Source organism: Periplaneta americana, chromosome 14 (genome assembly GCF_040183065.1).
Source record: "Periplaneta americana isolate PAMFEO1 chromosome 14, P.americana_PAMFEO1_priV1, whole genome shotgun sequence".
Classification (NCBI taxonomy): domain Eukaryota; kingdom Metazoa; phylum Arthropoda; class Insecta; order Blattodea; family Blattidae; genus Periplaneta; species Periplaneta americana.
The window spans coordinates 107,247,971-107,273,057 of record NC_091130.1 but is presented as its reverse complement, the minus strand read 5'-3'; the positions used below and the strand labels follow the sequence as shown (position 1 = coordinate 107,273,057).

The 25,087-nt window shown below is 33.8% G+C and overlaps 1 protein-coding gene across 2 annotated transcripts in view; it reads left to right on the top strand.

The window, feature by feature from the left end:
* Glut4EF (Glucose transporter 4 enhancer factor) overlaps positions 1-25,087 on the top strand; it is a 293,098-nt gene that overhangs the window by 243,524 nt on the left and 24,487 nt on the right. For both annotated transcript variants that reach the window (XM_069845865.1, XM_069845864.1), the window contains one exon: positions 19,762-19,859. In XM_069845865.1, the coding sequence (XP_069701966.1) occupies positions 19,762-19,859 (98 nt within the window). The remainder of the gene's footprint in view (positions 1-19,761; positions 19,860-25,087) is intronic.

The following is a 25,087-nucleotide window of genomic DNA, read 5'->3' as shown; positions in this document are numbered from 1 at the left end:
GTTCGATCAACAATAAATAATTTATTACTACTTCCCCTTACGATGTTACATTTCCAGTGACAGTTCTATTATTATATAACAAGTTCACCGTAGTTAAATACATATCGTATGCACATTATATTTACATGTCGCCAAAAAAGGAACCAAAATTCAACAATTAAGTAAACAAACAATTTCTTATTTTGGAATTAAACTTATCATTAATGGAAAATTCAAAGACGAACCTAAACACCTCAGTCAAATAAGTATCTTCTAAGGGAAAAATCTAATAGACGACAACTCATCAGTACCAGATTGACCAAGAAGAGAGGCTGTTGCAATCTTCTGGATGACTACTGAACATGACTGTTTGGCTGCCCACTTACACCAAATTTCTATCCTCTCATCTTCAGAGTGTCCTCTGTGTCATGAAAGTGGCTCCATTATGAATAAAGAATGAATGAATGAATGAATGAATGAATGAATGAATGAATGAATTTAGCCATTATGTCCCGTGAAGGGCAAGGGCCTTCTAAAAAAAGAGTGGCTATTTATTACTCGCCTGGTGAGCCATTCCAGGCGAGATTTCTCTTTGTCGGTCTGTATACCTTTAAAACTAATGTATACTATCTAGCACTAGTCGTCATTGTAAGCTATTAACACTATACACTGTAGCATTCCTAACCATTTCTAGTTCATATTAGTCCTAGTTGTTTCCACTGAGATCTGTCCCTTGCTTTTCTTGACCACTGTTTACCCGTCGTCTTCATAAACATATCCGTCCGAGTCGTGGTCTTCCCTGGTTCCTTCTTCCAATGTAAGAGTCCCACATGGTAGTCGCATGCGTCCATCTTGAGTGCTCCAAAGAATATTTAACCAAATGTGCAAAATCAAGTGATTGTGGTCGGAACTTAAAAACATTGTATTGGGAAGCAAGACGGCGAATAACAATATGTCAAGTGCTTGAATATTAAAATAATAATTCCGTGACCAAGTAGCTCAGTACAGCATCTGGATACGGGCTGGAAAATTCTGGGTTCAATCCCGGGTGTGGCGGGATTTTTCTCTTTCCAGGACGGCCTCAGGGTCCACTCAACCTCCTGTCAAATATTGTGATTGATCTTTCCCAGGAGTAAAAGACGGTCGAAACGAGGTGCCTCCACTGCACCTCATTCTAGTGCCGAGGTCATGAATGGATGGAGCTCTACCTCCCTGTGACCCCTACATGCCTTCATGGCATCTAAAGCGAAATATACTGAGGATCACGTAAGAGCAATTCCTAAAAGACTGATTTGGTCGTCTCTTCAGTGTTGCCAACTAATACTAGATATCACCAAAAGAGGATAAAATCACACAATGCCATGTACTATAATAATAATAATAATAATAATAATAATAATAATAATAGTAATAATAATAATAATAATAATAATAATAATAATAATAATAATAATATAAGCTAGTATTAACAACGATGTCTTGCTTATTTACCACATCTCATCTTTATGTTGGGGAGGTGTTTTCTAAAAGATTCAATAATTTGTGAAAGAGTATATTTTTCTGCGGGATGAAGTTACAGGAGAATGGAGAAAGTTACACAACACAGAACTGCACGCATTGTATTCTTCACCTGACATAATTAGGAACATTAAATCAAGACGTTTGAGATGGGCAGGGCATGTAGCACGTATGGGCGTTATGCATATAGAGTGTTAGTTGGGAGACCGGAGGGAAAAAGACCTTTAGGGAGGCCGAGACGTAGATGGGAGGATAATATTAAAATAGATTTGAGGGAGGTGGGGTATGATGATAGAGACTGGATTAATCTTGCACAGGATAGGGACCGCTGGCGGGCTTATGTGAGGGCGGCGATGAGCCTTCGGGTTCCTTAAAAGCCATTTGTAAGTAAGTAAGTAAGTTGTATATTTTTCTTCTGGACTTCTCGCACATTATGTTAGTAGTTAGTAGATTAGTGTATGATCTAATATTAAAATGTATTTTGTCTGACAACATGAAATTCATTGCTTTGATTAAACAGTTTACGATTCACGAGACCTAACCTAAAAATGTATTTTGTTTGTTCACGTGAAATGATTAGTATGAATTCCGAAAACGAATACCACTTTGAAATGTATGCTTAAGAATATTTACGTTATTATTGTAATAAAAGTGTAAACACGAAAGAAATTAATTAAAATGTGAAATGGTATTTCCATCGATTACCCAAGGGCACGTATCACACGAAATATGTTATATTTATTTACACTTAGCCTACCTGACTATAATCTTGAAATTGTAACCACAACACAAAGCAACACATACAATAACTGTTATGTATTAATATTAATACTGATATTAATTAATTATTAGTATATTCAAATTTCATTAGCTTCCAGTAATGGGCTCAGAAATCTAAAACAATTTGAATTTTCAGAATTTAAACTACCGACAACTTTTGTCACTGCTGCCAACATAACAGTTATAAAATCACTACCAGTTGTAGTATTTCTCAGTACCGAAATTCGAAACGAAGTTGGCGAAAGAAAATTCAATCTGCAAACTAAAAAATCACCATAATCCACTAGCTTATGTAGTAATGGGGGAAAATGGTTAGGTTTCACCCTTAGGGTATTAAGTAAGCTGACCTGGACTATACTTTACTCTAGTATCTTATTTATCGCTAATTGTATCATAATACTGGTATCCAGCAAACTACAGTATATATGCATTTTCAAATTGCTGTACAAGTTATCGATTTTCATCGTATTGTTTCATTACTTGCATTTTGTACAATAGCTTGTCTTGCTCGATTCCTTTATCCACCTCATCCTGTGTTTATACATGTAGTTCTCCCTCCTCTTTCCTTTCTCAGTTTCCCAGTCGTCGCCCCCATCTTCTTTGTTGTGGCGTCTCGGGAAGGTCAATGTCCGACGTTGGGTTCCTAGTACGCAGTCTCGGCTAGTGCTGCGTGAATGCGTACGTTGTGTTTACACTTCGGTTGTCATGGACACCCCTTTCCACCACTTGACACGTGTGCGTGCTGGCTACAAACTAGTTCCATTTACTTTTGCAATATACAAATATGTTGTATTAAACTAGTCCAGCATTACATATCTTTTCATAAAGACTAACAAAATGAAGGAACAAAGTAAATGTAGAAGGAACAAAAGAAAAACAAAAAAGGAAGAAATAAGCAATAAAAAAGAAATAACGATAAGCGGGAAGAAAGTGAAGAAATACAGATAAGGTGGATAAAAGATGCTGAAGAAAGAAGAAATTGAGGACCTAAGAGAGATAAAAGAAAGGAAACAGAAAAAAGAAGAAAGAAAGAAGCAAGGCAAGGAGAAGCACGTGGGAGAAAAGAAGCAACAGAAGAAAGGGAAAAAAGAAAGAACGCTGACTGCTTCTTAAAGAATGGGACCAAGTTTTCTCGTGCATGTGAGACTGAGATCAGAAAAACCGCTGTGGAATGTGCTTTCTACTTTTGCTTCCACACCATTCTTATCCAAATATTGATCTATTCCTAGCATCTCCCAAGCAGAAAAGAACTTTAAAAAAGAGAAAAAAATATAATGTGCATACGATAATATGTATTCAACTACGGTGAACTTGTTATATAATAATAATAATAATAATAATAATAATAATAATAATAATAATAATTTATTTAACCTGGCAGATTTAAGGCCATACGGCCTTCTCTGTCTAATGTTCAACCAGGAGTAAATCTGCGTTACAAAAAACACTACAAATTTACGAAGTAAAGTACACTACAATTTTACACACAAAACTGAAGAAGATAATAATAATGTAATGTAAACAACAAGTAAGTAGAAATCAGACATAATAATATATAACATATAGAAAGAAAGAAAAATGCATAATAAAATGTGAACAGTAGGTCAAAATAAATGAGACATACAAAGTACAAAAATATGAGACAGTAATAATAATAATAATAATAATAATAATAATAATAATAATAATAATAATAATGGTAATAAAATAGTGAAGTGCAAAGCATACAATGAACACAATATATTTAGGTACACACAGTAAGGAAAATTATGATCATAATTATATAGCTGAAATTATCACATTATATATATACCATTATCGGGAAATGTGAAAATAAAAAGATAAAATAAGTTAAATAGGTTATCACTAGAATATAAAAAATGTGAATACGTGGAAACATGCAATACAACACTTGTCATAATAGTAAGTAAGTTTGGCTACTCGACATCATCGTATACATCATCATACATAATCTCGCTCTCGCGCTTGTGGAATACCCTACCCAGTGACATCAGAGACTGTCGGAATTTAGTAGCGTTCAAAAGCAAGCTTATTAAGTATTTTCTTACTGAGTAGAGTAGGTTTAATTTTTTACTTAATCAATAAAAGAAATGCTTTTGTCTTCTTAACTTTTACAATAAACTGTCTAGCTTTTATTAATCAGTTAATCTTTTAGTACTTTGATTTTTATTGTATTTGTAAATTTAATATTAATTGTAATTATATTCTTAATATTGTAGTTGTAATCCCCTGGTAGAGGGGAAGAGAAGGCCTGATGGCCTTATCTCTACCAGGTTAAATAAATAAATAAATAAAATAATAAGATAATTTTCTAACTTGGATTTGAAAGATTTCAATGTTCGACAGCCCTTGACTTCAGGCGGCAGAGAGTTCCAGTGACGAGAGGTAACAACAGTGAAAGATGAGGAATACAGAGATGATGTGTGTCTGTGTTGCATAATAATACCAATAACAATAATATAAAATGATTCTTGACTTTAAAATAAAAAAAACTGTACACACGAAGAATGCTCAAAAGCCGTCCTCCATCCCCCCCACCCACATCGAATTCTAAAAATGAATTTAACCACATATCACTTCGTATTTTGCAGAAATGTTCTGTACTACGTCTGACTGTGAGATAATAAAATAAAGCACAATGACTATTTCGTCTATATGACGTCATTCCATTTTCGACCAAAGAAATGTTATGAAATTTTGAATTGCAGCCAATCACAGTCATACATCGCGATAATTTCTGCAGCTCGATTTATCACCAATTTATCGCATGGTCGTTCTTTTGTTTAATCAGTGTTGCCAACTGTTTACACGTAAATCGATGATCATGCATCCATTGTACTAAATAAAGTGCAAAATCCTACTTCCACATCTACATCTTTGTCTTCTAATTCCATGTCCATTGCATCTAAAGAAAATGACACTCCTTCATAACAATTGTTCATTTAATTAATGTATTAATCAGGTTAACTTATTTGTAATTATACTATAAAATGTTTAAATTAAATTATTATTTCAGCAGATAATCAAAACGTATTTGTTGTAATAACAAGAGTAAAGCGCAGTACATATAATTAACATTTTTAAACCTGTATTTCGCTTTTCTCAATTCGCATTACTGAATAACATTCAATTTCTTCATTGCAGTAATCGTTATTCATCTATTTCGACTTCACAATGTCTGAATAGGTTAAGTATTCATAAATATACAATTATTAACATTTTGTGAGCGAATTTTAGGGATATATAATTTAAATTTTTATTTTATTCACGAAATAGTCCTAATAAATGTCACTCGAGATCTGAGATTTCGGCTAATCTTAGATCTCTTGTGGCATGACTATAGATAATGTTTTGTATCTTGATTGATTCGCTAATTGCATTTAATTCTTCCAGTTGGTTGACATTTTTTAAGTTCAAAATCTATAATTTTGATGTGAAACATTCGAGGCTGAAGAGAAAAAAATTTTCTAACGTTTTACTTTGATAGCATGGAAACAGAAGTGTAAGATGAACTTCTTGCTTCGTGGTTTTCCACGCAGTTCTCTTTCCATTCTCTGTTTAATATATCTCGAGGTTTAGCACACAGTAATGGAAATGTCGGGTTATGTATATATATGAATATAAAATATAATACACCACAGTGTTAAAGAAAGTAAAAAGGTAAAAGGTAAATGCCATGAAGGCACTTGGGGGGCATGGAGGTAGAGCCCCATGCTTTCCATGACCTCGGCACTAGAATGAGGTGGTGTGGTCGGCACCACGCTCTGACCGCCTTTTACCCCCGGGAAGGACCCGGTACTCAATTTTATAGGAGGCTGAGTGAACCTCGGGGCCGTTCTGAAAGTTTGGCAACGAGAAAAAATCCTGTCACCACCTGGGATCGAACCCCGGACCTTCCAGTCCGTAGCCAGCTGCTCTACCAACTGAGCTACCCGGCCGCCCGTTAAAGAAAGTACATATTTTATTTTATTAATTTAATTCTAGTATAGACATTTCATGCAACCATTCGAATTTATTCAAATCCTCTGTCAATTTTATATGTGCTTTTCTCATTTGTTTTTATGAAATTGTTTCACTTGCGGAACAAAATGTCAAGTCTTGTTTTATATTTTCGCAAAAAAAAAAGCATAAACCATAATAAACATAGATTTTGCTGATGCAACAGTGAAATCAGATAACTGCAGTTGCTTTTATATATCTGTATTCAATTTCGTTTGAAATTAGTAGAAAATAACACACCGCAGTCCATGATGAGAGGAAAGGTCAATCTCAGAAAACATAAAGTCAGTTAGGTTCACTTTCTTGCTCAAATGAGTTTAAAATCGCCCTTACTGTACATGTTGTGGCTATATCTTTCCTACCGTTTGTAACCCGTATCGTCGAAACCTTTCATCCAACGCTCGCATTCTTTTTATTCGTTTTTTCCTTCATCCACTTTTTCATATAATTAGTGGTTCTTTTCCCTTGAGGTGAACTCTCAAGGACATGGCGTCAACAACCTGAAACTAAGTATTGGTTCATCTGCTTCTCTTCCTAGTATCACAATGCGTGGAATAGTGATGCTAAGGTACTCGTATGTCGAACACAAAATCAGCGTTACCAACCTTCTAATAAAGAAGATAGAATTCTCCTAAGAATTGTGCGATGGATTAAGGCGTTACCGTATATTGTAAAATGGTTAAAATTATACTGAAAAGAAGTGGAATTATTAATATTAATCTTTAAAACTTTGGAGACTTTTCGTAGCCATCAGTTTTGCAGCAAATTGTAGTATTATACATTGGCCTGTCTCCTCAGTCACTCATACCCAGTATTTTTTACACGTCTTTCAGCATCAGTAGGTCTTATCTCGTCAGTTACTCATACACAGTAGGCCTAGTTTACTTATCTTTCAGCAGTTTCAGTAAAGGTACCTAGGCTATCTTATTAATAGCTTAATGTCTTTTCCCTGTAGACTTTTCTTCCATGAATAGTTTCATTTTTCTTTCTTATGATGCTCTAATCTCGTGTATGAAAGTTTCTTGACTTGAATTTAGGCACCGCCTCTAGTTGTTTATATAATTCGTAACAACAACAATTAACAATTTATTATCGATTCTCAAAAATTGAGTTCTTCATGGACGCAAATTCTCTTACAAATAAACTATTGAAATAATGTAAAAATAGATACATTTCACTCTTGCTTTTTTGTAAATGTTGTATGCTTAAAATAATAATTTATCAACAATAATCTCACTAGAAGTTTTGATTTGTCTAGAGAAAATCAAATCTCGAGTGGGAATTAATTGACTATTACACGATTAGAAGAAAGTATATAAAGATTAGAAGAAATAATGTACTCTAATACAATAAAATATTAATAAACTTGCTAAAATTCTATTTCACTAATGTTAGCTTCACCAAAACGTTTGAACGGAGCCGCCATTTTCAGTTGACTGTCTATGCGATAAACAAATGACGACCGCAAAACATGTTTCATAGTACCGTGAAGAATTTGCAGTTTTAAATGTTGGCAAACAAAAAAACAAATGGAAGGGAGTTGATAAAAACAGAAGACAGTATATAAAGATTAGAATAAATAAAGTAGGTACCCTAATACAATAAAATAGATATTAATTGACTTACTAAAATTCTATTTCACTAATGTTACCTTCATCAAAACGTTTGAACGGAACCGCCATTTTCAGTCGACTATCTATGCGGGAAACAAATGACGATCGCAAAGCATGTTTTATAGTACCGTAAAGAATTTGCAATTTGAAATGTTGACAAAGAAACAAATTCTAGAGAAGTGATAAAAACAAACATATGCTAGGGAAGTGATAAAATTGTGCGATAAGCAGCCATGATTAGTTGAAAAACGTCCTTCCGTACTGTTTAAAGTATAAGGGTGCTATTCACAGACATTTCGCTAGCCCCGGCTATCGACTGATTACTTGTACAGGATTCATATCATAACATATCGCTAACACTGGTTTATGAATACGAAAAACGTTAGTTCGCTGATCATCCACCGGAAGCCCGCGCTAAGAATGTCTATGAATATGGTCCTATTAGTCGGAAAAAAAGTGGAAAATACGTTCTCAAAAATATTGATATTGCGTCCATTCGATTTGTGTATCGATATTCGAAATGAGACTTCTGAGAAAAATAATCGAACGTATCTCCAAGTTATGAGATACTAGAACTCTCACAATTACTATTATGTTGTAAGTAATGCTAGGTTGACAGAGTTAAACAAAACATTGGTGACCACAATACTGAAAATGATCATGATGACTTCAAGAGGAATTTACAGCATACCAATGTGATACTTTTCCTGAATAAGCCTACATTATAACTGCATCAATAATATATGGAAATTGGAGTGAAATGCAGATTTCAGAAATGAAAGTGGACGAGTAAATCATAAAACATTAAGTGCAGTTGTGTTCGCAGTACTAAGTGTGCATTGTAGTGAGTCTCCTACGGAAAGAGTCTTCGATATTGTGAGAAAAAATCAGAATTCAGGTCTGCATTAAACACATCAACACCGGAATCACTTCAGATGCAGAAGATTAAGATGAAACCATGATACAAAACATACCACAAAGGATTTATTATTTATTTGGGTTTATTTATACACGCTGTAATATCGAGGCCATATTCTGTGTATAGGATCTTTGGGTAGCTATACTGATGCGCCAAAACTTCTGACAACGCGAAAAATATGCGAATTGTAGATCGACTGACATCATCTGGTCGACCTTTCACCCAGCCGCTAAGTCACAACCCTTCATTATCAGCTTGTTGAATTTCTCTCCGGTGTCTCCAGTGTTGTCACCTACTCTCTATTAGTGGTCCACATTAACATAGTTTTTACCATCCTTAATTATGATTCTCAGACGTGGCAACACAGTAACTGACGCAATCATGAGAATCGTACTCTAGCTTGGCACTCCCACGCCCCAGCTGGTAGGTGATAAGTAATGCACTAGCGCTCCATTTTCTAGATCAAAGCCACAGAAGTTTTGGTAGTGCAGTAAATCAATATATCAATAGGCCATGGATTATTGTTGTGATTCTGTTTCTGTTGTATATTATATTATAATATGGCTTGTGTTCATGAAACTGAGTTCAATTGTATTAACGATTATGGTAATGGTGATTAAGACGGCGATGAAGCATCGTATGTAAATTTACAATCCGCCATTTGCTTTGAGATTGAGACAAACCATGAAAAACCTCAGTCAGATCCAAAATGCGAGTCTACTGCGTCACCACTGAGCCACTTCACTCGGTAGCACTTTTTTTCGCCGAAGAAGTGACAGTTAACTTATTGTATACAGTACATATAATATGCTTTACATCTGGCTTTGCCAGAAGAGGGGCATGCACACGCGCACTGTAGAGTTACTGTTAACAGTGATAACCCATTTGGAAAGGTTGACACTTTATTATTATTATTATTATTATTATTATTATTATTATTATTATTATTATTATTATTATTACAATAAGCCTCGGAATGGGACTGATTTTTATGGAAAATGCGTTTTATTATTCGGTTGAGAAGCTTTTGTCATCTAGTCTGCTGTCAAAAAATCTGAAATTTAGAATTTATAAAACAGTTATATTACCGGTTGTTCTGTATGGTTGTGAAACTTGGACTCTCACTTTAAGAGAGGAACAGAGATTAAGGGTGTTTAAGAATAAGGTTCTTAGGAAAATATTTGGAGCTAAGAGGGATGAAGTTACAGGCGAATGGAGAAAGTTACATAACGCAGAACTGCACGCATTGTATTCTTCACCTGACATAATTAGGAACATTAAATCCAGACGTTTGAGATGGGCAGGGCATGTAGCGCGTATGGGCGAATCCAGAAATACGTATAGAGTGTTAGTTAGGAGACCGGAGGAAAAAATACTTTTGGGGAGGCAGAGACGTAGATGGGAGGATAATATTAAAATGGATTTGAGGGAGGTGGGATATGATGATAGAGACTGGATTAATCTCGCACAAGATAGAGACCGATGGCGGGCTTATGTGAGGGCGGCAATGAACCTCCGGGTTCCTTAAAAGCCATTTGTAAGTATTATTATTATTATTATTATTATTATTATTATTATTATTATTATTATTATTATATTGCATAACTATCTTACGTATGTACAGATATGGAAATACAATTTGGAGCTCCCTTATTGTATAAGTTTCTCTTACGATACACTGCGTATGTGCAGTAAACAAGAGCCCCTGTATATATGCTACTTGTGGACAGCCGTGTGAAATTGCTGCCTACATACAGGTTGACTCCCATCAAGACTGGCTTCAAATTTTAATTCCGTATCTGTACACGCAACTGAGCATTGATTTTCTGTGTATTTACAATTAAATTCTTTATGTACATTTTTTCTTGTCTTATCTTCGTTCTGACAAGAAATCCACTTGGTTTTTCTGTTCGTTCCTCAACGTATTAGATTTTACCTACATTTAGAATGAGATTTTATGTCTCATAATTGAGAAATATAATAATAATAATAATAATAATAATAATAATAATAATAACACAATAACAACAACAATAATAACTTTATTAGACATAGGTGATTGCCGTTACTTAAATATTTTTATAAATATATACAGTAATATACATAAAATATAAGTAAACTTACCTATGTGAGTAGGACGTACAAAATAAATTGTATCTTAAGTGAATGATAGCTAAATGGTCGGAGGGCAATACTTTCATTCCATATTGTAACACACTGAAACTAGATTAAATGAATTAACGAATTAATTAATTAGTAATGAAATATTAACAAACGAAAATGAACGAAGAGTACTTTGGAGTTACCTTATAAATACAAAGACTAAGTTTATAGCATAGCCTATTCACTTCAAAGTCATATTTTAATAATGTTGCTGGCAAAGACAGCATCAGAGAACTACAAATATCAACTCTTCTGGAAACTACACACATGTTAAACAGTGTGATATGAACTGTAAATATTGTATTATGTAACCTTGTTGTGTCAATAATAAGTAGAACTCAAAAACAAGCTGTAATATACTGTAACTACTTGTACATGGAAATAATATTGAAATGAATTAAAAATTAACAAATAGCAGCGAATTCTATGAACTTAAATGGAACTATGCCGATGTCACTGTCAGCTGTTGGAGGTCAGTTAACTCTCGTGCATCATTCCCCGCGGTACAGCAAGGGACCTAGCCCCTTCCTCTCTTCGCAACTTGTTGAATTAGTTACAGCGCCAGGATGGCGAGGTAACCCAACGAGCACTGCTGTTGTGCGGGTACCAAGACAAAGCGGCGCCGGCGCTCTTAGCAACACAAGTCTAGACACGCACGCGCGCGACCGTCAGTTGTTTGACACAACACAATCCTTAGTTCGATCGAATAAATTCACTGTACGAGCTGTAATTATTATTATGTTTGTTGCTAAAGTTTGACTGTAGTCAGTTATAGTGTCATTGTTTTAGAGGGCAATACTTTGGTCAAATATGTTACATATTTTACTGCATATTACTAATTTTCACGAAGAATCATTCATTGGAGAATATGCAATTGACTGTAAAGTTAAAGAAAACTAATAAGTTAAAATGCACTTAAATCACGTGGTAATTGATGCATATAGAAAATTAGGATTTATAATCAGAAATACAAAATAATTAAAAAACATAAATACTATTGATACTCTATATAAAACTATGGTTAGAAGTAAGCTAGAGTATGCGTCTGTAATATGGTCACCTCAGTTCCAGTCCCATCAGATGCAAATAGAAAGGATACAGAAAAGATTTTTACGTCATTTATATTTTAAAAAACATCACGTGTCGTCTTATGACAAGCAAATTTCATATAATCAGTTACTTTTTGAATTTAATTATAAAACTTTAAAATCTCGACGATTAATAAATAGCCAAATTTTACTCTATAAGACTGTTAACGGTATATTGGATAACAGTGATTTTCTTAAATTCCTTCAGTTCAATGTAAAAAGAACATAATTACGCCATAGGCAACCTTTTATTATTCCTATTCCTAGAACTGTTTTCTTCAAGAACTCTCCAATGTTTGTTATGTGTAATACTTACAACTCTCTGTCTTTAAACTGTGATTCTCAATTGGATTTCAGTTTAACAATTGAAAAATTTCATACAATATTAAAAAGCATTGTATTTCCTTAGATATTTAAATTATGAAGAAGTGTATTATAATGTTTTTACTCTAGTTTTTAAATAATTTTGCATCATTATATTGACATTTGGCACTATATATAATTTATTTCAAGAAATAGTCTGCCCAGGCATCCTGGGTTGCCAAAAACACAGAATAACACACATATAAGAATAGTAATGATTACAGTCAGATAGATGAGCCAAATTTAAATGTGAACTAGGAGCTTAAGTTTAAGAAATAATAAATTTGTACATATATTTGTAACAATCACACACTAACGAATAGAAAAGGGGGGGGGTATTATGATATTCCGTATAAATGATTTTTCAGAATTGCCACAGACCCTTTAATGGTTGAAGTAATTATTTTTTGAATGATGTCATGGATTCCAAATGTTTTGATAGTGTTTACAGTTGATCGTGGGATGGTGCCCCTCGCTCCGATCATTAAACCATGTACTTCCCAGGTGCCTTCCATCTGATATTTTTCTCGAAAATACGGAATAGTAGGCTCATAAATTTGTTGTTTTTCTTTGTTGACCTCGGATGGTTGGGTCTGGCTCATCTCAAATCTAACAGTTGGGTCCAGTATAAAGCCTTTACTATTAGTCTTGTCTAGAGCCACGATGTCCGCTCTTCTAATTCCGCCGCCTTCAGACGCAACGCAGTGCACCTCTTCATGGACCTCGAAGGATTTGTTTCTAAGGGCTTGTGCTATTAGTTTTCGGATGTTATGATGGCGTGAATTTCTCAGGAGTTCTCCATGCTGACAGGATCCTAGGACGTGTGCTAAGGTTTCAATCTCGTTGCAGTATCTGCAACGGAAACCGTCCAAGGATCTCCCATGAAGACTTCTCACTGGTGCTACGTTAGCATTCATCTTAATTGCGTCCCGCCATTCAGAGGAAGATAGACCCTCCTTAGAAAAAATCCATTTATTTCCGGGAGTATATTCTTGAAATAAAATAACACCTTTTCCTTTATGTGGAAGCGCACACCATTTGTCGTACTCTTGTTTCCTAAGATTTTGTCGTAGTTTATGGACATTGATGTTACTTATATCCAGATCTTCAGGTGGAATTTTTAACTTCCTGGAACATACTTTCTTTTCTGCTGCTATGTTCCTTGTAGAAACGACAAGAGGATTCGAGGTTCTCAATAATGTGTTGCAAATATTGAGATGCTGTAAATATGCTTCCCATTGAGCTTTGAAAAGGCTGTACCCTTATATTTACGTTCGGTGTACAACATCGCGTCGGGCGTGTCTCCTGGCAAACATAAAATTTCCTTCACCGAACTTTTAATTAACTTATCCACATCTTCGAGAAACCGGTCAGAAAGCTGGTGAAGGGGAGCATTTTGAAGAGGATAAACAAGTATAGGCCAAATATACATATTTAAAACATTGAGTTTTTGTTCTGGTTTCAGAAGATAAGTAGATGTTAAAGCTTGGATCTTATTATTTAAATTATTGATTACTTTGGCAATGTCAAACTTAATTTCATCAGAAAAATTAATCCCAAGGTATTTTATTCGTTCATCTCCATCAATACTATTAACAATTGATCCTCCAAGATTTAATGTCGTACTACTTAATTTTCCTTTCTCGATAACGATGGTTTGAGTTTTAGATTCATTTAGACTCAATCCGATCTGCTGTAATGACCGTTTTGTCATGGTAAATATTTCAGATGCAGCAATTGTACTTTTAGCAACAAGTGCAATATCATCCGCAAATCCTAATGTTACTACATTATTTAGATCCGATACAAGGTCATATCCAAATTCTTCAGCCACACTAGGCTCGGATAATTCATCAAAAATGTGGTCTATGCTGAGATTAAAAAGCATTGGGGAAAGAGGAGCGCCTTGCATAACCCCTTGTTTAAACGGTATGGGTTTTGTTTTATGGATTCCAACCTCTATCTGGGTTTCATTTCCACACTGTAAATTTATAATTAAATCCTGTAATTTTTGGGGAAGGGCAGAATTGTGAATGACAGATTCCAAATGCCGATGTCCAACAGTATCATAAGCTTTATGCACATCAAGAAACAAGATGGTGACATCTTCTTTTTCGATTTTGGCCTTACGAAGAACTGAATTTAATATAGAGGCATTAATCTGTGCACCAGCAGTAGATACAAATCCTCGTTGGTTTTCATTAAATTCTACGTATTGTTGCATTCTTGAACAAAGACACCTCTCCAAAACTCTTCGAATTACTGAACAAATGGTTATAGGTCGATAATTATTTGGGTCCTTTTTTTCTCCACCTTTATATATAAGAACAGTTCTAGCTTTCCGAAAAAAATTAGGTACCCAATTGTGTGATAACATTTTAGTTCCTATTAATGCTAAAATTACTGCAACTTTTTCACATTTAATAGTTCGCATCAATATTTTATCTGGTCCTGCAGAAGTGTCAATCGAAATACCTTGCATAGCTTTAAGAATTTCTTCCTTACTAACAGTATCCAGAAATTTGTTGTTAATATCATCTTTGTCAACTTCAGTAATATGGTTCGGATAATTATCCAAGTGATGGTGGTTTACATTATTAAATTTATTATTAAACGTAGTTTCAATCTCATTTACCGGAATACTTAAAGGACATTTCTTTGGTTCAAATATTCGACGAACTGTTTTCTTTCTTTGGTTATAATATAGGAATTGTGTCACCTGGTAATTGTATTTTTCTAGTCTGACTTGCTTTTCTCGTTTGGATTTCCTTTGCGGATTTGTGGTTTCAGTATAGTGTCTATTATTATTTTTGAAGTCACCACGTCTGCGTGCTAGATAATACCGCGTGGCGGGGTGTTTGGGGCCTGGGAGAAAATGATGAGCAGTACCAAGAAAATCTTTGAAATCTTCCGTATATTTTTGAAAGTTTTCCTCATCCATATTACTCTGAAAAATTTGAATCCACTCATCCAAATTTTGTTGAAACCCATGAACATCATTTTTGTCTGAAACATTCTCACTCTCGAGATTAGGGAGTGGTATCTCCGGTATATCAAGGGAAACATTCTGATTATTAGAATTATAACTAGAACATAGATTAGTACGAAATTCTTCCGGATGAGCTTTAGCAATAATATTATATTCTAGTATCTATTACCATTATGTATTTTCTTTCTTTCGTTTGTGTTGTTTGTTTTGTTGTTTTTTTCTCTTATTATGTATTTTGTGTATAGATCTGTGTAAGCCACCTGTAATTGGAAGCCTGCTTCTGTTGATGGTGGATTTAAAATAAAATAAAAAAAGAATAAAAAATTATTATTATTAGTATAGATTATTATTATTATTATTATTATTATTATTATTATTATTATTATTATTATTAATTGTTCTGAATGTTTTACGTAAATTAAATCACTTAACCTGAACGTGCAGTAAACACCAAATGAGAAATGAAAATTAACTTGTATACTTCATTTCATTTATTATGAAAGCGTGATTTTTTGCAATATATTCTAGTGACGTTATGGTTCGTGATCCGTAACTGTAAACGTATAACACAAAACAAATGAAATGACGTTAAAAACAAATGTCCGTCGTTGAAATTAACTGCCACTTCTATAGTAGTCATAACTTAATAACGTTGTTTGTTACAAGTGGATAGCATTAAAAGATTTTGAAAACATTTGGAAGAAGTCTGCAATTTAACTTATTTCATCACGAAACACAGAAATACCAGGAATGCAACGTTATTTAAAAACTATACTTAAATTGTTTATGTATAGTTTCAGGAAGAAATGGGTTGTCTAATTTTACAAAGTTCCAGATACTACACATTGCGTACGTGCTCCTGTATATATGCTACTTGTGGACAGTCTAGAGAAACTTGTTGCCTACATGCAGGAGGACGGCCCATTACTTTTTTTATTATTTATAATTGTGTTATTTCTTTTTCTTTTCCTTCTCCATTGTTTTTTTCATTATAATTGTGTACCTACCATTTACTCAAAAAACAACAATTTTTGGTAAGCTTTGTCTTCTAGCAGCCTTCACTTGGAGGAAGCTGAATAAAATTCAAAATAATTCACTGCATTCATGTAAGGAAGTATAAATTAAATTATTAAATGCCTCATTTGTTTCATTTTCCGTTAAGTAAGTTCTTTGTAAAATATTGTCTGCCTTATACGGCATAGCCTATGCTATATTTTTCGCTGCAGTGACATAATACGCATGTAGAGTGAATCTGTTGAAGCATCGTTCTCGGTGGTCTAGAGGTCACCATGATTGTCATTGCCTTCGAGATTCTCGGGTCCCACCTTGTTTATGGCGAGAAACATTTTTAGCATGGCTTTCTTTGGGAGGGAAATAGAACTGAAAGCTTCTGTCATAGATGTAACGCACGTGAACGAATAGAACTGAAAGCTTCTGTCATAAATCTAACGCACGTGAACGAATAGAACTGAAAGCTCTTGTCATAGATCTAACCCACATGAACGAACATAACTGAAAGCTCGTGTCGTAGATCTAACGCACGTAAACGAATAGAACTGAAAACTCCTGTTATAGATTTAACGCACGTGAACGAATAGAACTGAAAGCTCCTGTCTAGAACTAACGCACGTGAACGAATAGAACTGAAAGCTCCTGTCATAGATCTAACGCACGTGAACGAATAGAACTGAAAGCTCCTGTCATAGATCTAACACACGTGAACGAATCCTTTGTTTGAATCAAATTACTACACCAGTAACAATTAACTGTGCTTGAAGTTATCATTCTTAACAAATTCATATAGAACAAACCGTAACGAAGCACATACCATGTTCTTGGACGGAAGGAGCAATTTAAGAGTTAACAAAAATACCACTTTCCACCCTCTTTATCCGGTTTGTTACTAACCACCCTCCCGATCAATATCTGCCACGTGCAGTTCCAAAACAGACACCCATCCTACCAGATCTGGACTGGAAATCTATTCCCTCCTGGGCAGTTCTTGGTTTAGCTGTACATGAATCTTTATTGCTACTGACAGGCATCCCAAAGCTTACAGGTCCCACTGTCAATTAAAGAAATTCATTACCCTAAGCTTTTTCTGAAATCATAATTGAATAAAACCGTTAAAGAAGGTAATTTTGACGTTCTGATTTTGCCTCTTATTATTAGTGCACATTTCTCACTCTGTCAAGAGTTTTATACCCATATTAGACGATAGTGAACTCGTGTACTACGGAAATTTTGTAATGTCGATAAGTAAATGACACCCTCTAAAGGGCATAGAAATCCTCATTATACGCTACGTTTGTTTCATGAAGTATCAGTAACGAAAATGAACATTGTTTTACGTAGAATTAACACACTAACGGACCTCCAAGTCAAATAGCAAACGTCACTAATATGGAGGAAGTTCCAATCCCATCTTTTAATGAAATTTGTTATATAATTAACAATCTCAAAACAAATAAGGCAGCAGGCTCAGATAATATATCTCCTGAATTAATTAAATATGGAGGAAGACCATTACAATAAAAGTTATATAGCCTAATGGTTAAAATATGAAATGAAGATCAGTTACCAGAACAATGGAATGAAGGTATAATAACCCCGATATATAAAAAAGTGATAAATTAAATTGTGATAATTATTGCATATAAAATATTTGCCGCTATTTTAAGTAAAAGATTAACAGAGAAAACTGAAGAAATTCTGGACGATTGTCAATTAATGGGCGTTCGTTCAAACAGATCGACTGTTGATAATATATTTGTAATAAGACAAATATTCGAAAAATGTTATGAATATAAAATTGAATTACGTAATATATTCATTGACTATGCACGAGCTTTTGACTCAGTAAGTAGAAAGAAGATAACAGACTGTTTAACACACTATCAAATACCAGACAAATTAATAAGATTAATACTAGAGCCAAAATTAAAGTAAACAATAAATTAAGTGAAGAATTTGAAATAAACATTGGAGTCAAACAAGGTGATCCATTAGCAACAACTTTATTTTATATTGTAATTGACTACAGTATATAAAAAAAACAACTAGATCTGAGAGGTAACATTAGTACCAGACTAAAACAATGCATGCAGATGATATAATAATAACAACAAGAAATATGCCAGCATTAACTGAAACTTTCAAATTATTGAAAGAAGAATTAAGCAAATATAGTTAATAATGCTAAAACTTATTTAAACAATAACACAAAAAATAGAGCAACAAAAGATCTTAAAATATAAAATATTAGTTATGACGGAGTAAATTCGTTTAAATATTTAGGTTCCATTATAAACCATAATAATAGTATAGAAGAAGAAATAAATGAGGGAATTGCCCTAGGCAATAAAGCATATTTTGTTAAAAAGTAAATTAATACCTAAGTCAGCAAAATTCAAACTATATAAAACAATTATAAGACCAATTGTCACATATGCATGTGAAACCTGGGTGTTGAAGGAAACAATGAAACAAAAGCTTTTGATTTTTGAAAGGAAAATTTTGTGTAGGATAATGGGACCAATCAAAGAAAAAGATGGTAAATGGAGGATCCAAACCAACATGGAATTAAATAAGACAATTAAAAAAAATATATATAATACATTTTATTAAAGCGCAAAGACTAGGATGGTTTGGACATGTAAACCGAATGCAAAATGATAGACTGGTAAATAAGATCTACCAGTGGCAACCTATAACAACAAGAGTAACAGGAAGACCAAAAAATAGATGGAGGGATGACGTACTGGAAGATATAAAATTATTAAGGATTCAGAATTGGCCCAAAATTGTCCAAGATAGAGGGAAATGGAAAGAGATCGTTAGATGGCCAAAACTTCAATGAAGTTGTAGTGCCTGAAGAAGAAGAAGAAGAAGAAGAAGAATTGACACACTTTCTTGAAAAAAAGATTATATCACATAATATACCTACTGATCTAAACATTTATGTCCAGAAATAATAATATCAGGATTTTATTATTGAGAGAATATATTATTCTAAAGCTTCGATAAATGCTGGTATCCGCAGAAATAAGTATTTTTGCACAGAGATTCCAGGATTGAAATATCATAAAATGTAAGATTTTCTCTTGTAATTCAAATATACTGAAGTACTGAATAAAAAATGTAAGTTTAAATCTCCATGGATTTACCATTATATATTTTAAACTTTTCTTTGTATGATGTCATAATATTATGATGAATGTTGAGACGTCAGATCATCAATTTATTATTTTGTCAAGTGCTTTTTTGTTGATCTTTTAATAGAAAATGTTCATATTATGCCATGTTTAAATGTTCTTTATTTCCTTCTAGGCCAGTCGAATGGTGTTCCAGTGCACGTGGCCAGGCTGTCTCGTGATTACCACTACATGTGCGGCAATAGAAGGTCACGTTCGTAAAGTGCACCTCGGGTAAGTTGTCAACCAAATGAATGAAGAAGTTGCTAAGAAGTTTATAATCTTCGAGAACTTAATAAATTATCTTCATTCATTAATTTTAATTCTTATATGCTAATATCACAGTCTAGTATATAGCCTACAGTCCAAAGCTTGAGTTGTGAGGGTGCTATATAGGAACAATAGACTGTGCCGGTACTATTTCGCATTGTCTATAATGAGGCGATATTAGTGATCCTAGTGGTTAGCAACTATCTATGGATGCGTATTTACTACGTATTGAGCTTCGTGACTGTATTTACTAGACTGTGATTTTATCCTACGTCCAATTTTCATTCCAAGGATCTTTCGTTTCTCCACCGCCATCTTAAAGTAATTTAAGATGGTTGTGGTTTCTCTCATTTCTGCTTTCGATTCGATTACTGCTCTCGAAGTTATTAGCGGTTAGTACGAAGTGTTAAGCAAACATGGTAAGATTTGGATGTGAAAATATATTATTATTACAGCTGACCGTCTGATTTGGTCAACTGTTTCTGCAGTGTGGTGCACGCCTTTAGGTGAGCCCAGTCTAGGATGACCAGACGTCCTCTTTTATCCGGACATGTCCTCCTTTTTAGGCCTTTGTCCGGGGTCCGAGCGGATTTTTAAAAAGTCAAGAAATGTCCTCCTTTCCTTAACTTGTATGCCTGATATTTTGAAACTATCTGATTTGACGCCTTTTTCAAGTAATTTGCCAGTAGGGTGGTAGCAGCATAGACGGAATATACTTTTTGCCAACGTACTTAACTCTCTTTGCTCCTCCTTTTGATAATACTGTAATTATAGTTCACTTGGCTTTCATATGTAAAATCATTTAATATTATTAAGTTTTATCATAAGTATGCTATAATAATATAGATATTGACATAATTTTAAATACAATAGGCTATAGGCCTAAGCCTAAATATAAATAGATATTTTCTGTCCTCTTTAATAATTATAGTTCCCTTGATTTTAAGATGTAGCTAACTGTAAATTCATTATTATTATTTTTATCATAATTATTTTGTAATAAAATAGATATTAAAATACCGTTCTTTTAAGTATGATATAAGCCTAAACCTGTACTGTACATTAACGTACTTTAAAGTGTAATATAGGCTTAAGCCTAAATCAAAGTACATATTTTCTGTCCTCTTTTTTTTTTTCGAACAATGCCCTCCTTTTTGAAGCTTTGTGTCCTCTTTTTTATCGATGTGAATCTGGTCACCCTAGCCCAGTCCATATTGTGAAAGTATAGAAAGTACAAGGGTCGGTCAGAAAATAATGCCTCCTGTTTTTTCTCCTTAAATAAGTTGGTAATGTGAAAATTTTGAATTTGGCGCGATTCCTCAAACCTTCTACAGTCCACTGCAGTAACAGCTTCCTAAGTCAACAGATGGCAGCACTGCATCAGTTTAGAAAATGGCTGACATCGACGTACGTATAAGCCCTGATCACATATATAACAGATTGGAAATCTCCATGCCAAAAACGGTAACATGTAGAAGAGAACAACCACCAAAATCGCCACTATCGATTAGTAACGATCGCTAGATGGAAGCAAATACCTTACTTTAATAATATCGGACAGCTAACAGTTCTGCGCGCGAACGACGCAGGTGCTGCTACCTAGGCGGATGGGTGTGCTGAAACTCGCGAAGCAAGCTGAAATCTACTACTATCTAGTATAATGTAGATTGTTACTGGGCTAATAACTAGTTATATTAATTAGTGCTAAAATGTCAGGGTGTATATGTGCTGTTTATAATTGCTACAATTACAGCATTACAAACTGCTTCAAATCGTACTTTCGATTTCCGAAGGATCATAAAACGTGAGCCAACAACATTCTTTAGTAGGTCTAATGTCTTCGTCTCTGTGTTGATAGAACAATAAAAATTAGTATTTTTATTTAGGGCTAATAAATGAATAGAAGTTAAAATGTATTGGCAATTTTAAGGTTTTATCAAATTAAGTTTTATTTTTGTCCACATGCCTTTACTAATTATTACATGCATCATATTACTATCAGATTTATCTTTGCAACTGTTAGCAATGAGTATATAATGCGTTATTGTAAATTCATTCTTAACGTCGGAATTAATTTTGTCTTACTGAAGCAAAGAAAAAATATGTAACAATTAATTACGAAAAGTAATACGAATTATGCAATATTTCTCATAATATCCAGCTTTGATACAAACTAATTATGATACATTAAATACTATTCAACATTTCTTAAGTGTCTCGTATATTATTCCGGTTCCAGGATGATTGGTCCACTACAGTTATGTCCATTTTTCATCAAGTCCAAAGAAAAAAAATGTCCATAATCACGTTCTGTCCACAAGCGTTTTGTCCACTGAAAATGTAACGTCCATAGACATTTAATCCACAAACAAATATGTCCACAAGAAATTTTGTCCATATTCATTATATACAATGACTTTTACTGTCAATTAATTATAATGTCCATAATACATCTTACAGAACAGAAATAAAAGGTTGTCTTTTCCACTTCTGTCAGGCCATTTTAATATAATTAAAATGTTAGAGTAAGAAATGACATCCGAAAGTTGATGTCCATACCTTTCATACCACTGGATCATATTGTGAATACATTCGATGAAGTTTCTGATGGTATAGAGAAATCGGTATTAGATTTATCATTATGCATGGAAAGGACCATCATAAGAGGGATACCTGCCAGAGGTAAAAGACGAGAGGTGCCGCCTCGCTTTCCTCCGCATATCTGGACATTTATATCCTAGTCTTAAATGAGACTCAAAGAACAATTAATACAATAGAAGGATGGCACTCCAAATTTTAAAAATGTATAGTAACTCACCATACTAACATATGGAAGTTCATCGAAAACTTGCAGAAAGACCAAAATGACAATCAGTTATTAATAAATCAATTAGGCCTAATGGCAGATCATATGGCAATACGTCATCCCATAAAGAAGTCCTATGGTTTAAATTCAAGACACATTAAGGAAATGGTGCGGAATTACCATTTGTATAGAGAAAATGGTGACGTTGACATATCTTAGAGGCATTAGTTATCGGTTGAAACTGTGTGCAGAAGAACTTCCTTATGATGAAAACGAAAATGAAGCAAATTAATGTTATTTTTATAATTGAATTAACATATGCTACAATTACTGTTATTATGTAATATTAAAATTCTAAAATAATGTGCATCTGGTTGATTGTATTATTTCCATCATATTAAAAGCAGACTGATGATTTTTTCAAATTGGTTATTACTAAAGATTTGTGGACCTTTTAAATTATGGACAAACCATCTGTGGACACAACTACAAATGGACCTGTAATTTAGTGGACTTTAAGTAACTGGACCTATAAATTAATGGACTTTAATGTAAAGGACAGAAGAAACTGGACATTTGGACTGTGGACACAAAAAATGGACATTTTGTCTGTGGACATATCATCTGTGTATCATCATTATTCCTCATTAGTATCTCACATTTTAAAAAATAGTCCGATTCCCACTATGTTAATAGATAGATAGATATATAGATGTTTTATTAACCGTTGGAATACAATTATTCATGGCATCGTCAGTGTACATTAATCTAACAATGATACAATAATTTTACAGTCCTCTTAATCTATGGTAACATGTCACATGCTTATTTAATAGAATACTAGTTACTTAAAATATAATGAATTTATTCACTAAGCAAATAACGTACTATTAATACTACTAATTCAGTCAGTAATGCATAACACACTAGAATAGTTACTTGTAAATAAGATGCTGAGTTTATTTTAAGAGATACACAATTAATTATTTTGTAATCACACATTAGCAGGCAATTGATTTTCTTTCTTCTGAGTCTTGATGCTGCCTCTCTTCCAGTAGGGTCTCCAGGCACTTGAAACAAGAGAGAACAGAAGGGCAGTACTCACAAGAATAAATGGTTAAAATTTAAAACTTTATATTTAAATATTCCTTTGTGCACATTGGCATGTGTGTCAGTAATATATTTTTAACAGATTTCTTAAACATACTATTGTTATGTGCCTTGACATGTGGAGGAAGTTTATTATATAAATGACTGCGAGTATGTGTAGGGGTATTGAAAGTTTTGGCACGTCTGTGATAATTCAAATGCATATTATTGGATGTCCTAGTATTGTGCTTGTGATATTCTGAGTTTGTTTTAAAGGAATTAAAATTTTTATGAATAAAACATACCGTTTCTAGGATATAAACACAGGGTACCTGTAAAATTTTGAGTTCCTTGAAAAGTCCTTTACTTTCTGTGCGAATGGATACTTGCTTCATAATTTTAATTATTCGTTTTTGTAGTTTAAGTATAAGAGAAGATTTTGATGATAATCCCCAGAATATGATTCCATATGATATGACTGAATGTACATAGCCAAAATAAACTGACAATAGTAGCTCAATGGGTGATATTTTTGAAAGGACTCGGAATAGTCGAGATATTTTTTTCTGTTAAGAACTGAATGTGGCTTTCCCATGTCAGGTCTGTATCAACCCAGATACCTAGAAATTTTGTGTTTTAATTTCTTTAATTATGGTGCCATTAAGTGTAATCTGTACAGGGTCTTGCAACCGTTGTTGATTGAAATTCATACTGTTTTATTTGCATTTAATTTGAGCTTATTATCTGTTAACCATTGCTCAAGTGTTTTATCATGTAGTACAATGTTTGTGTCATCTGCAAATAATACTGTTTTGGGTGGGCATATGGTTAATGGAAGGTCGTTTATGTACAGAAGAAATAATACTGGACCAAGAATAGATCCTTGAGGTACACCATGTTTTATTGAAGTAATGTCTGATTTGACTGATTCAATTTCTAAAATTTGCTTTCTGTTTGTATTTGTGGACATAATTCCACACCGCTGTGCTAGATGTCAGGTCTGCGATATTTCGCACTCACGTCAATGCTGCTAGTATACAGCTGTCCAGTATTATTGTAGTAAGGTATTGATGGAAGTACAGTTGTTCCAAACAAATCTAATGGGAGTTATAACGTGAGTTCTTTTACTGTCGCTAATGGCAGCATAGTGAAATTGATAAAAGTTGTTGTCTTCAAAGTCCATAAGAGTGATCAATCTGTTATGTGTGATCTGGGGTATAAGACAGCGTGCTGTGATAGAATTCCTGAATGCGGAAAATGAAACGCCCATTCACATTCATGAAAAGCTGAAGGTTTA